Source organism: Nerophis ophidion, unplaced genomic scaffold, assembly GCF_033978795.1.
Source record: "Nerophis ophidion isolate RoL-2023_Sa unplaced genomic scaffold, RoL_Noph_v1.0 HiC_scaffold_99, whole genome shotgun sequence".
Taxonomy (NCBI): Eukaryota; Metazoa; Chordata; class Actinopteri; order Syngnathiformes; family Syngnathidae; genus Nerophis; species Nerophis ophidion.
Genome location: NW_026907021.1, coordinates 12,857 through 26,787, shown reverse-complemented (window position 1 = coordinate 26,787; position 13,931 = coordinate 12,857). Strand labels below are relative to the sequence as shown.

Below are 13,931 nucleotides of genomic sequence, written 5' to 3'. Positions count from 1 at the left end.
TTTTTGTACTATTTATATTACCATATTGTACATGCACCTTTGGGGATCTGCTCCAATTTCGTTGTTCTTTGAACCTGTTCACTGCAATAATGACAATAAAACTCTATTCTATTCTATTCTATTCAAAGGAAATTTGAAAAGAACATGAAAACCTCCCACATTCTAAATTACATTATAAAAACGATTAACATCAAAAACAAAAATAATATCATTAATGTAATATTAATTGTGTTTCTTTTTTGTCATTCCTTATGCTACTGTTGTTTGAATACATTTTTAAATATTGAATTTTTTTTACAGAAATAAGTTTTATGTCTTTACTATGAAAATTTGAAATGGACAATTTTACTTTTATTTTCTTAATAAGTAAATAGTATATAATAAAATATTTTTACCGGTGGCGGAAAGCTGGTTTTACTTATTTCTCTCGCGAGATTTGGAAAATAGCTGCTTACTTGTTCCTCCAAACACGGCGAGGATAAAGCAAGATGGCGTCTGACGGTGAAGACATTATTGCAGTCGTCACAGTTCAGTGTTCTTAATCTGTGCCTCCATGTACACATATATGTCCTTTATTACACTCTAGTAAATAGAGTAAACATCGTTAATAACTGTTTGCATCCGGTTATATTAGTCTGAGCGCACTTTGATGCTTCTCGAGCTAGCTTAGCCTGCTAGTTAGCTTAGCTTGTTAGCTGCTAACAAAGAGAGGCGGAAGTGATCAAAACACATCACTAAGTAGAGATCAAGTGTGAGTGTAAAGTGTTGTGATTGTGTGAAAATGTGCCAAAGAACCATAGCAGAGTACGAGGAGGAACTTTGTCCAACAAAAGAGGAGAAGGAGCGACAACATGAAAAACATCAAGTTGTGTTACACAGAACAGGTTTGTTTACTTCTTACTCTCACATCTTTACTAACTTTATATTTCATTATTCACACTATTCTTAAATAGATTGTCTGTAGGAAGATTAATTGTCATGTGAGGATGATGCACTGATTGTTTTACATTGTTGATAAGAAGGAGACAGTGTCAGACACACAATATTTATGAGAGTTTGATGTTTGTAACAATGTGTATCAACAAGTTTACACAAAACTCACACAGTCACCAGGGGAATATTCCAGAGAGCAGGTTAAGTGCAAAGTCCTGAGTATGTAAAGCTCGAGAGTTTTACCTCCAAAAATAAGAGAGGTAAGACAAAGTCAGAGTCAGTTACCATGGTGACCGACGCTGTAAACCTAGCCTGCAAGCTGGCAGGTTTGACAAGTTATATATGTGTGTCAAAGCATACTGACCTGTTATTTCCTTCATGTCGGTGCACCCTCCCTGAGATCGGTAGGTTGTGAGTTCAAACCCCAACCCAGTCATACCAAATACTATAAAAATGGGACCCATTACTTCTCTGCCTTGCACTCAGCATCAAGGGTTGTAATTGGGGTTTAATCACCATAAAAGTTATTCCCGGGCATGGCCACCGCTGCTGCTCACTGCTCCCCTCACCTCCCAGGGTGTGATCAAGGGTGATGGGCTAAATGCAGGAAATAATCTCCCCACACCTAGTGTGTGTCTGACAATCATTGGTACTTTGACTTTTTAATGTGGCTGTGATTGTCAAAAAAACAAAGCCTGATCTAAAGATAACATTTTGATCTCATACCATCTCAAACCAATTGACTGTTCATTATTAAGTGAAATGTTTTATAGTCGCTTAAATTTGTCTTTAACCAAGCAACACTGTTTTATTCAGTTACTCAACTAATCGGAAAATTTCCAGTAGAACACTTGATTAATAACATTTTCAATAGCCACAGCCCTATATTTCATGTACAATTTAATATTTAGCATGTAGGAGTTAAAATGCGTTTTGTTTGTGTCCTGTAGACATCCATCAGCTGATTGGACACCAAGAAGAATGTCTCCCTCATCTGCAGGGGGACAGTTTCACTTTAGAGTATCCACAGCCCTCACATTTTAAAGGGGACAAAGATCAGCCACAGCCCTCTTATTTTAAAGAGGAAGAGGAGGGAGAGTGTCCTGTAGGGCAGGAGGAGGCTGATGTCAGCAAGTTTCCACTGACTGTTGTCTCTGTGAAGACTGAAGAGCATGAAGACAAACCACCTGAGTCCTCACAGCTTCATCACAGTCCAAGTAAGCACAACATCCACATATCATCTAATACAATGTTTGTGACACATGTTCATCCGGGGGACACATTTATCACTAAAGATGGAGATATATTTGCTTTTTAACACCACCATTTAAAAATGAATGCTCATCAATCATCAACAGTGTAATTGCTGGGGTGTAACCATGTGACCTAGAGGCCGTCCTCCTTACCTCACGTGGTCAAATGAAGGCAAACATTCAATATGGCTACTGTTTATTTACCTTAGCAGCACATATGTCAGCATATTTCAAAGGTTTAGTGATGAAGATAAGAGATGTACACAAAGTACCATTTTTTTAATTAATACTGGTTCATAATTATGTCGTCCATGAGGACCGTGAAAATTCTGGATTAAAGACACAACTATTTGTATTTTTAATTCCAGCTGACTGAGGTAACTATGACACGTTGTCACATTGAGTTCAGCTGCCGCTGCTACACATTACAATCAGCTTTGAATAATGACAAATAAGGAAGCAACACAAGTTTGATGTGTGTGTTATTGAGAAGAAGATGACATAACTGCATTTCACCTTGCACTGCACACATAGTTGACTTCTTTAAGACTTCAAATAAACAGCTGCTGATAAAAGACTTCCCTGCTCTGAGATGTTACAGAACATCATGTTGGAGGTGTTCAACCTCTTGTGCTAATAGGAATGCTATTTAAAATGACTTTTTCCACTTTTTTATTTCCACAAATGACATTTAGTACCAAAAAAAGTACCGACAAATACTGGTATCGATTAGGGTATCATATCGATACATTTCTAACGATTTATATCCCTACTTAAAATACAAGCCAGATATCTTAAAAAAATAATTTCAACGTTTGTTTGGATTTAGTTACTTCTCTGCTGTCCAGCGATGTCTCAATCAATCTAGTTTATTAGTACTAATTAGCAAAGTTTTCTTGTCTTTCTAAAGTCTTTCTTCCAATAGCCTCCTCGCGGTAAAGTTGTCCGATTGCAAACTGAGGCAGTATTTGTGACTGATAAAACTTTCGGCGAATCAAAATTTAAGAAATTGTACCGGAAAGTTAATTATGTTTGAAGATGGCTGATAGAAACACAATCAGAATCAGAAACACTTAATAATCTCAGAGGAGAATTTAAGATTTTCAGCACAATCCCATTCAAGAGCAGACAAACATTACAGGGAGACAGAACAGGTCTGCCAACTTCCGCCGCCCCTTAAAAAAAAGGTGAGAAACTGGTAAAAAGGAGGAGAGGTGAGAAAAAAAAATCAGTCTAAGCCTGGGACCCTGGAGAGGGGATCCAGACTGAGGGCAAAGAGAAAACAAAAATCTAATATCCAGCGCCGGGGACCGGGCTCGGCGTGTAGTTGTTGACAACCTGCTGCTCCACTTTGACATGTTAGGCTTACAAGAGACATTCCTCCCAAAACAAGACCTGGGGCTCTTGAATTATATTAATAATGGGAATTGTATGAGGGAGGATAGCGGGAGGTGTTGCTGTGCTCTGGCACAAAAAGCACGATGCAGTTATTAGTGTTATTAGGCTCGAAGTGTATTGCTGTTCAGTATAAGTCCGACAATAGGGAGTTTATTGTTCTCAATGTGTACACTCCGTATGAATGTAAAGACAATGAGGATGAATCCATGTTTAAACTTGCTTTTATTAATTATTTTATACAGGATAATCACTGTACGTGTATTTATGTGGTCGGTGACTGGAATGCTGATATTTCTGATGGCAGCTCTGATAATGCAAGACACCTAATACAGTTTTGTGATGATAATGCACTCACCTTATCTAGTCAAGGGTTGTTGCCAGCTGATAGCTACTCTTATATTAGTGAAGCCTGGCACACAACATCATGGCTTCGGGTGGGGGGACGGGTCCTGACTGTTGTTTGTGCTTAGCCACCAAACAGCAGCTCAGAGTACCCACTCTTTTTGGATTCCCTTGAGGGAATACTGGAGAGTGCTCCCTCGCTGATTCCCTTGTTCTGCTGGGGGACTTCAACGCTCATGTTGGCAACGACAGTGAAACCTGGAGAGGCGTGCTTGGGAAAAATGGCCGCCCGGATCTGAACCCAAGTGGTGCTTTGTTATCGGATTGTCACGGATTGTCCATGACAAACACCATTTTCAAACATAAGGGTGTCCATATGTGCACTTGGCACCAGGACACCATAGGCCGCAGTTCCATGATTGACTTTGTAGTTGTGTCATCGGATTTGCGGCCTCATGTTTTGGACACTCTGGTGAAGAGAGGGGCAGAGCTTTCTACCAATCACCACCTTGTGGTGAGCTTGTGAGGGTCTGCTGGGAACGCCTAGAAGAGTTTCCTGTCAGAGAGAGTTTCAATTCCCACCTCTGGAAGAACTTTGAACATGTCACGAGGGAGGCAGTGGATATTGAGTCCGAGTGGACCATATTCCGTGCCTCTATTGTCAAGGCGGCTGATTGGAGCTGTGGCCGCAAGGTGGTTGGTTCCTGTCGTGGCGGTAATCCTAGAACCCGCTGGTGTACACCAGCAGTGAGGGATTCCATCAAGCTGAATAAAGAGTCCTATCGGGTCCTTTTGGTTCATGGGACTCCAGAAGCAGTGGACAGGTACCGACTGGCCAAGCGAAGTGCGGCTTCAGCGGTCGCGGAGGCAAAAACTCGGACATGGGAGGAGTTTGGGGAAGCCATGGAAAACGAGTTCCGGGCGGCTTCGAAGCAATTCTGGTCCACCATCCGCCGCTTCAGGGTGGGAAGCAGTACACTGTCACTGTATGGTGAGGATGGTTTGCTGCTGACCTCTACTGCGGCTGTTGTTAATCAGTGGAGGGAATACTTCGAAGACCTCTTCAATCCCACCAACACATTTTCGTATGAGGAAGCAGTTCCTGGAAAATCTGTGGTGGGCTCTCCTATTTCTTGGGCCGAGGTCGCCGAGGTAGTTAAAAGCTCCTCGGTGGCCGCGCTCAGGAAACATTTGGTGATTTAACCCCCAACCCTTGATGCTGAGTGCCAAGCAAGGAGGCAATGGGTCCCATTTTTATAGTCTTTGATATGACTCGGCCAGGGTTTCAACTCATGACTTTCCAGTCTCAGGGCAGACACTCTAACCAAAAGGCCACTGAGCAGGTCGATGGTTAATGCATCCTAAATAGAAAATTAACCTTGAGCAATTGAGTCATTGGTAGCCGCTCTATTCTGCTTTCAAAGTGCTCTAAATAACATCTTAAAGGCCTACTGAAATGAAATGTTCTTATTTAAACGGGGATAGCAGGTCCATTCTATGTTTCATACTTGATCATTTCGCGATATTGCCATATTTTTGCTGAAAGGATTTAGTAGAGAACATCCACGATAAAGTTTGCAACTTTTGGTGCTGACAAAAAAGCCTTGCCTTTACCGGAAGTCGCAGACGATGATGTCACAAGTGTGAGGGCTCCTCGCGTCTTCACATTGTTTTTAATGGGAGCCTCCAGCAGCAAGAGCAGTTCGGACCGAGAAAACGACAATTTCCCCGTTAATTTGAGCGAGGATGAAAGATTCGTGAATGATGATATTGATAGCGAAGGACTAGAAAAACAATAAAATAAAATAAGTTAAAATAAAAGGCGATTGCATTGGGATGGATTCAGATGTTTTTAGACACATTTACTAGGATAATTCTGGGAAATCCCTTATGTTTCTATTGTGTTGCTAGTGTTTTAGTGAGTTAAATAGTACCTGATAGTCGGAGGGGTGTGTCCACGGGTGTCTTGACGTCAGGCTCTGAGGGAAGTTGACGGCAGCTGCATGGACGGCGCATGCTCGGCTGATCTACAGTAAGAGGAGAGTTTTTATCACAATTTTCTCAGCGAAACCTGCCGGTTGACAAGTGGTCGGGAACCATGTTCGCTTGACCGTTCTGATCCATAGTAAAGCCGTGTGTTTGTGTGGCTAAAGGCTAAAGCTTCCCACCTCCATCTTTCTACTGTGACTTCTCCAATATTAATTGAACAAATTGCAAAAGATTCAGCAACACAGATGTCCAAAATACTGTTTAATTGCGTGATTGAAAGAGACGACTTTCAGCCCGCAAATGGTGCTGCGCTAATATGTCCCCTCCAACCAATAACGTCACAAACACACGTCATCATTCCGCGACGTTTTCAACAAGAAACTCCGCGGGAAATTTAAAATTGTAATTTAGTCAACTAAAGCGGCCGTATTGGCATGTGTTGCAATGTTAATATTTCATCATTGATATGTAAACTATCAGACTGTGTGGTCGCTAGTAGTGGCTTTCAGTAGGCCTTTAAATCCACCTTTAACATTTTAAAGGGGAACATTATCAGCAGACCTATGTAAGCGTCAATATATACCTGGATGTTTCAGAAAAAAGAACATATGTTTTTTTAACCGATTTCCGAACTCTAAAAGGGTGGATTTGGCGATTTAAACGCTGTCGGAGCAATGACCTTTCACCCGTGACGTCACAACGGGAAGCAATCAGCCATTTTCTCAAACACATTACACACACCAAGTCAAATCAGCTCTGTTATTTTCCGTTTTTTCGACTGTTTTCCGTACCTTGGAGACATTATGCCTCGTCGGTGTGTTGTCGGACGGTGTAACAACACCAGCTGACTTACGTGGAGTGTGCTAATCAGACATATTACTGGAAGCTAATCGATGCTAACATGCTCTTTAGGCTAGCTATATGTACATATTGCATCATTATGCCTTATTTGTAGCTTTATTTGCATCCAGCCTTTCCCTCCACCCACATTTAATGCCAAACAAACACATACCAATGGACGGATTCAAGTTGCACCAGTGGTCAAAAGATGCGAAAGTCCCTCGTTTGTTCTGCACACCTTACCGACGATAGCGATGCTACGACAGAGATGGCACAGAGATGTGTGGATATACTGCGACACTCAAAGCAGATGCATTTACAATGATAAAGTCAACGAAATCACAAAGTTGAGTTTTGTTGATGTTATTGACTTATGTGCTAATCAGAAATATTTGCTCACGGTATGACTGGAAGTTAATCGATGCTAACATGCTATTTAGGCTAGCTGTATGTACATATTGCATCATTATGCCTCATTTGTAGCTATATTTGCATCCAGCCTTTCGCTCCACCCACATTTAATGCCAAACAAGTACATACCAATTGACGGATTCAAGTTGCACCAGTGGTCAAAAGATGCAATCGTTGGTTAGAAGGCGATCGCCGAATTCGTCCTCGTTGCCGATGTCTGTCGTGATATGGCCCAATAGCTTCAGTTTCTTCTTCTATTTCTTTTTCGCTATCTGCCTCCACACTCCAACCATCCGTTTCAATACATGCGTAATCTGTTGAATCGCTTAAACCGCTGAAATCTTAGTCTGAATCCGAACTAATGTCGCTTTCTGTTCTATCCGCCATGTTTGTTTGTATTGGCTTCACGCAGTGACGTCACAGGAAAATGGACAGGCGGATATAACGACGGTTAAAATCATGCACTTTAAAGCTGTTTTTTGGGATATTGCGTGATAGGTAAAATTTTGAAAAAACTTCCAAAAATAAAATAAGCCACTGGGAACTGATTTTTATTGGTTTTAACCCTTCTGAAATTGTGATAATGTTCCCCTTTAAATACACACTGTAAGTATATATGTAATGTAGTCACACACTTAATAACATGTCATATTTACATATCTTTCTCATTTTAAGCATACAATGTCTGCTCTCAGTGGGATGCCGACTGATGGTATGTTCATATCTTCCCGTTTAGATGAAGAATTAATCCTCACAAATGGTTAAAAAAGGGTGGGTGCAAAATAGCGTATTTTCGAATCTTTCTTGCCATCTCCAGGTCTAAGTTGGATGTCAGAGTTGACCAAGTTCTCGGTTTATGTCCACAACCTTCTACTACATAAGTGAGAAGCATGATTTATATAATCTAGAATTAGCTTTCACCCTCTTAGAGGCGAGAAAGCAGCTCAATATGTCAATATAGCAGCATAAGCTAGTTACTTCTGTGATCTATGCGCCGCTAAAAGTAGGTCCTCAAAGGCCTACTGAAATTAGATTTTGTTATTTAAACGGGGATTGTAGGTCCATTCTATGTGTCATACTTGATCATTTCGCAATATTGCCATATTTTCGCTGAAAGGATTCAGTAGAGAACATCGATGATAAAGTTCGCAACTTTTGGTGCTGATAAAAAAGCCTTGTCTTTACCGGAAGTCGCAGACGATGACTTCACAAGGGTAAGGGCTCCTCACGTCCTCACATTGTTTATAATGGGAACCTCCAGCGGCAAGAGCTATTCGGACCTAGAAAACGACAATTTCCCCATTAATTTGAGCGAGGATGAAAGATTTGTGGATGATGATATTGATAGCGAAAGACTAGAATTTTTTTTTTTTATAAAATAAAATAAAAAGCGACGGCTCCGGGCAGCGGCATTGTGAGCGTTTCAGATGTAATTACACACATTTACTAGGATAATTCTGGAAGATCCCTTATCTGCTTATTTTTTAATAGTGTTTTAGTGAGATTGTAAAGACATACCTCGAGGTCGGATGGCTGCGGTGAACACCCAGTGTCTTAAAGAAAAGCAGAGGAGCCAAGCTCACAGCTGCCTTTTAAACAGCTACTGCAGGAGGACGAATAATCCAATGATGTCTCCGGTAAGATATATATCACAATTTTCCCATCCAAAAACATGCTGGTTGACGTAGAGAAACATGTTCGCTTGACCGCTCTGTGTTAAAAACAAAGGTGCAATACACTGTTTTCCACCAACAGCACTGTTGTTTTTAGTCTCCATTATTAATTGAAAAAATTGCAAAAGATTCAGCAGAACAGATGTCCAAATTACTGTGTAAGTATGCGATGAAAAGAGACGACTTTTAGCTGTGTGTTATGCTAAGCTAATATTTCCTGACAGTCCGTGACGTCACGCGCACACGTCATCATTCCGCGACGTTTTCAACAAGACACTCTGCGGTAAATTTAAAATTGCAATTTAGTCAACTAAAGCGGCCGTATTGGCATGTGTTGCAATGTTAATATTTCATCATTGATATATAAACTATCAGACTGCGTGGTGGCTAGTAGTGGCTTTCAGTAGGCCTTTAACGTTAGCGCTTATAATAACAATATCACTAATACTTGGTTAATATTCAGGTCACAAAATGTAAAATGAGTATAGTTGGCAGTTTCTGGATGTTTTTTGGAGGACTTTGTGGGTCTAATAGAGGAGCTCCCATTGACTCCAATATTAGCTGATTTCTGCTCATGTTTATTTACTAATTAGAATTCATAAATATTTAAAAAATATGTCTCACATAAGGATTGTGAATGACAGGCGACATTTTAAAAAAGTGCAGTTTCCTTTGAGTTTGTCAGATAAGTAAACAGTCCTTCAAATTAAAGATGTAAAACAATTGAGGTTGTTTATAGATATTATCCACTATGAAGTTACAGTCAAACTAAGCACACAAGGGAAAGTATATTCATATACACATAAAGTACATTCATATACACATGAAGTACACATATGTGTAAGAATCATGTTCATCGTCACACCCTTAGTTGAAAACACACCATCCCCATGACATGACACTTCCACGTGATGTAGAACAGGAGTACAACATTTTAAACATACACACACATCTGAAGAATATAAAAAATAAATATATTTGATGGGCCAGACAAAATGACTCGGGGAGCCAATGTTTGGTATGGGCGATATGACCTCAAATCTATATCCTAATTACAATATATGTCACAATATATAATTTGTTATATGATTGATAATAGAATAATTTCAAAGCGGGTTAAAAAATGCTCCTAATTTGGCAGCTGACATATGCAGTAACATATTGTGTCATTTCTAATTGTATTATTTTATCGAACAATTTTTATTAATGTACTTGTTTATTTACTGTTAATATCTGGTTACTTTATTTGAGGAAAAAAAATACTGGAAATTATGTATTATTTCACTGCATATTTCAGCAACTAAATTAGGAGCCTGTGTAACCTGTTTTAAGATAGTTCTATTAGTAATTCTACATGACATAATTTAATCGCAAAATCTAATTTAAACCATATCGTTCATCCATAGTAAAAAGTCCTGTTGTCCTGGTTTGTTTTTCTTTTCCTGCGAATAATGTTGTTAAGAGCAGCGTGTTTGTGTGTCACTGAGATTTAAAGACAGTTCTTACGATAACTTGTTTTTCCTAAGTGCATGTCAAAGTAGTGAATGCAGTGTGTGACTGAGCAGAGATGCCGTGTTTGTCTTGCAGACGTCTGTGAAGAACATCTTCACCCTGAGCAACAGAAGTGGAGCTTCAGGATGCGAACGGAGGAGCCACAGCCCTTCCACATTAAGAAGGAAGAGGAATACCCACATACCCCCCTTTATAAAGAGGAAGAGGAGGACCCACTGACACCCCATTTTAAAAAGGAAGCGGTGGATCCACTGAGCCCTCACATTAAAGAGGAAGAGGAGGAACACAGCATCAGTCAGCAGGGAGAGCATCTTGAAGGACTGGAGGAGGTTGATGTCACCAAGATGCCAGTGACTGGTGTCCCTGTGAAGAGTGAAGATGATGAGGTGAAAGGTGAAAGTGAGGAGAGGGGAGGGGGGGAGCCTCCAAGCAGCAGCTCAACACAACACATGACAACAGAAGCTGATGGAGACCACTGTGGAGGATCACAAGCAGACAAGCTCTTAGCTCCACTATCAGATAGTGAGGACACAACGTCACACTCTCCTGACACTGATGATGAAGACTCTAAAGATGATAAGACATGTCACACTGACAACACTCACTTCACATCTTAAATCTCCTAGTAATTTGAAAGTACACATGAGAACACACACTGGAGAAAAACCTTTTTCATGTTCAATCTGCGGTAAAGATTTTACTCAGAGGTACGATTTGAAAAGACACATGAGAACACACACTGGAGAAAAACCTTTTTCATGTTCAATCTGCGGTAACGATTTTATTCATAGGCAACATTTGAATACACACAAGACAATACACACTGGAGAAAAACCTTTTACTTGCTCAGAATGCTGTAAAAGATTTGCGCGAAAAGCAGAGTTAAAAAGACACATGAGAATACACACTGGAGAAAAACCATTCATGTGCCCAATTTGTGGCAAAGGATTCTCCCAGAAGGGACAGTTGGTAAACCACACAAAAACACACACTGGAGAAAAACCTTTTTCATGTTCATCTGTAGTAAAGGATTTACTCAAAGGCACCTTTTCAAAGCACACATTAGAAGACACACAGGAGAAAAACCTTTTTCATGTTCAATGTGTGGTAAAGCTTTTACTCGAAGTGACCATTTCAAAGCACACATGAGAATACACACTGGAGAAAAAACGTTTTTATGTTCAATCTGCGGTAAAGATTTTACTCGAAGGGACCATTTCAAAGCACATATGAGAATACACAATGAATAAAAAACCTTTTCACTGTTAAGAATGTGGTGAAGCTTTTGTACAATGAAGCACTTTGAAAGTACACATGAGAACACACACTGGAGAAAAACCTTTTTCCTGCTCAGAATGTGTTAAAGCGTTTGTATGAAAAAGCACATTGAAAGTAGCCATGAGAACACACACTGGAGACATACCTTATACATGTTCAGTATATTGTAAACGTTTTATACAAAGTCTGCTTTTGAAAAGACTCATGAGAATACACACTGGTAAGTAAGTGTTGAGTTGCAGCGTGTGTGGTGAAAGATTCTCTTCTAGGCTTCACGGTGAAAGAGGGGTGAGTGCGTCTGCCTCACAATACAAAAGTCCTGAGTAGTCCTGTGTTCAATCCCGGGCTCGGGGTCTTTTTGTGTGGAGTTTGCATGTCCTCCCCGTGAATGCGTGTGTTCCCTCTGGGTACTCCGGCTTCCTCCCACTTCCTGTCAAAGTTTGTTGTTGACGAACCCCATGATGCGGAGACGGAGTCAGGCATTGAATAAGGAAACATGGTTTTAATATAAAATACTAGAACAAAACCAAACAAAGTGTACAAACAAAAAGCACGCACGTGGGCAGTTAAACTAAGAGAGCAAGCATGGGAGCTACAAAACAAAAAGGAACTTTAGAATGGAAAAGAGAAGTCGTACTTGTACTTAGAAAACAAACTGGAAGCAGGGAACAAAAGGCAGTAAGCTAAAAACCGCAATCAAACATAGCTTTACAGCAACGCTGCAGGGACAAGACAAGATACGACAGGTAGCAAAGACAAGTGCGACATGTGGCAACGACAATAATCCAGCACTGACTGGAGGAAAAAAGCAGGTAAAATAGGAGCGGGCTGATTGTAGCCAGGTGTAGCCAGGTGCCAATCAGCCGCAGCTGAGGGAAAAACAGCACACAGGGAGACAAACAGGAAGCTGGACCAAAATAAGAGTGCTGACAGGAACTAAGGACAGGATATTCTAAACACATAGAGGAGAAACTAAAACACAAACCGTCAGTGGCAAGCGTGACATTTCCCAAGACATGCACCTGGGGATAGGTTCCTCCCAACTCCAAAGACATACACCTGGGGATAGGCTCCTCCCACCTCCAAAGACATGCACCTGGGGATAGGCCCCTCCCACCTCCAAAGACATGCACCTGGGGATACGCCCCTCCCACCTCCAAAGACATGCACCTGGGGATAGGCCCCTCCCACCTCCAAAGACATGCACCTGGGGATAGGCCCCTCCCACCTCCAAAGACATGCACCTGGGGATAGGCCCCTCCCACTTCCAAAGACATGCACCTGGGGATAAGTTGATTGGCAACACTAAATTGGCCCTAGTGTGTGAATAAGAGTGTGAATGTTGTCTGTCTATCTGTGTTGGCCCTGTGATGAGGTGGCAACTTGTCCAGGGTGTACACTGCCTTCTGCCCGATTGTAGCTGAGATAGGCGCCAGCTCCCCCCGCGACCCCAAAGGGGGATAAGCGGTAGGAAATGGATGGATGGATTGTCTTCTAAGTAGCAGTGTAAGAAACACAAGTGTGCTGGTGAGAACAGCAGCAGCAAATGAAACTGCAGGATTTGAAATAAACTGTTAAAACTTTGACTTTCTAACAACATCAGCACATAGATCCTAACATTTATAAATTAGATATTTTGCATTTTTAAGTCAAGTACATGTTTTAATATACAACATCCATACATCCATCCTTCCTTTTTCTACCGCTTATTCCCTTTTGGGGTCGCGGGGGGCGCTGGCGCCTATCTCAGCTACAATCGGGCGGAACGCTGGGTACACCCTGGACAAGTTGCCACCTCATCTCAGGGCCAACACAGATAGACAGACAACATTCACACTCACATTCACACACTAGGGACCATTTAGTGTTGCCAATCAACCTATTAATATACAACATTGTGTACTTTATTAAAAAATAAACAACACTTTGACTGTAAAGGTGAGAATAAACAGGACAAAATACTTTTATATGTGTATAGAGATATTCAGAAATCATTTTTAATTATTATTGATGTTATAGAGTAACATTATATGGTGTATATATTTGTTTTACATTTGTTAATACATTTGCTTTTGAGTACTCATAAATCCCTCTTAGTTCATATTTACTGGTTCACATCTGAAACATCTTCTGGACCACTTCTGGAAGCATATTATTATTTACTTTATACATCATTTCAGCAGTTGTATTAATCCTTGTGTGGTGTTCGGCTCTGTGGGACCCGTTTTTAATGTTTATTGAAAAGAAAAATAATACAATTAATTAATTTTGTTAAACTGAGACTCACTGGCTTTGGCTCATT

At 40.7% G+C, this 13,931-nt stretch overlaps 1 protein-coding gene across 1 annotated transcript; it reads left to right on the top strand.

The window, feature by feature from the left end:
- The first annotated feature begins 470 nt into the window (after positions 1-470).
- On the top strand, positions 471-11,227 carry LOC133547420 (sarcoplasmic reticulum histidine-rich calcium-binding protein-like). The gene is made up of 3 exons (XM_061893096.1): positions 471-884; positions 1,884-2,150; positions 10,427-11,227. The coding sequence occupies exons 1-3, from the start codon at positions 782-784 to the stop codon at positions 10,966-10,968; spliced, it is 912 nt and encodes a 303-aa protein (XP_061749080.1). The 5' UTR covers positions 471-781; the 3' UTR covers positions 10,969-11,227.
- Positions 11,228-13,931: the final 2,704 nt, after the last annotated feature.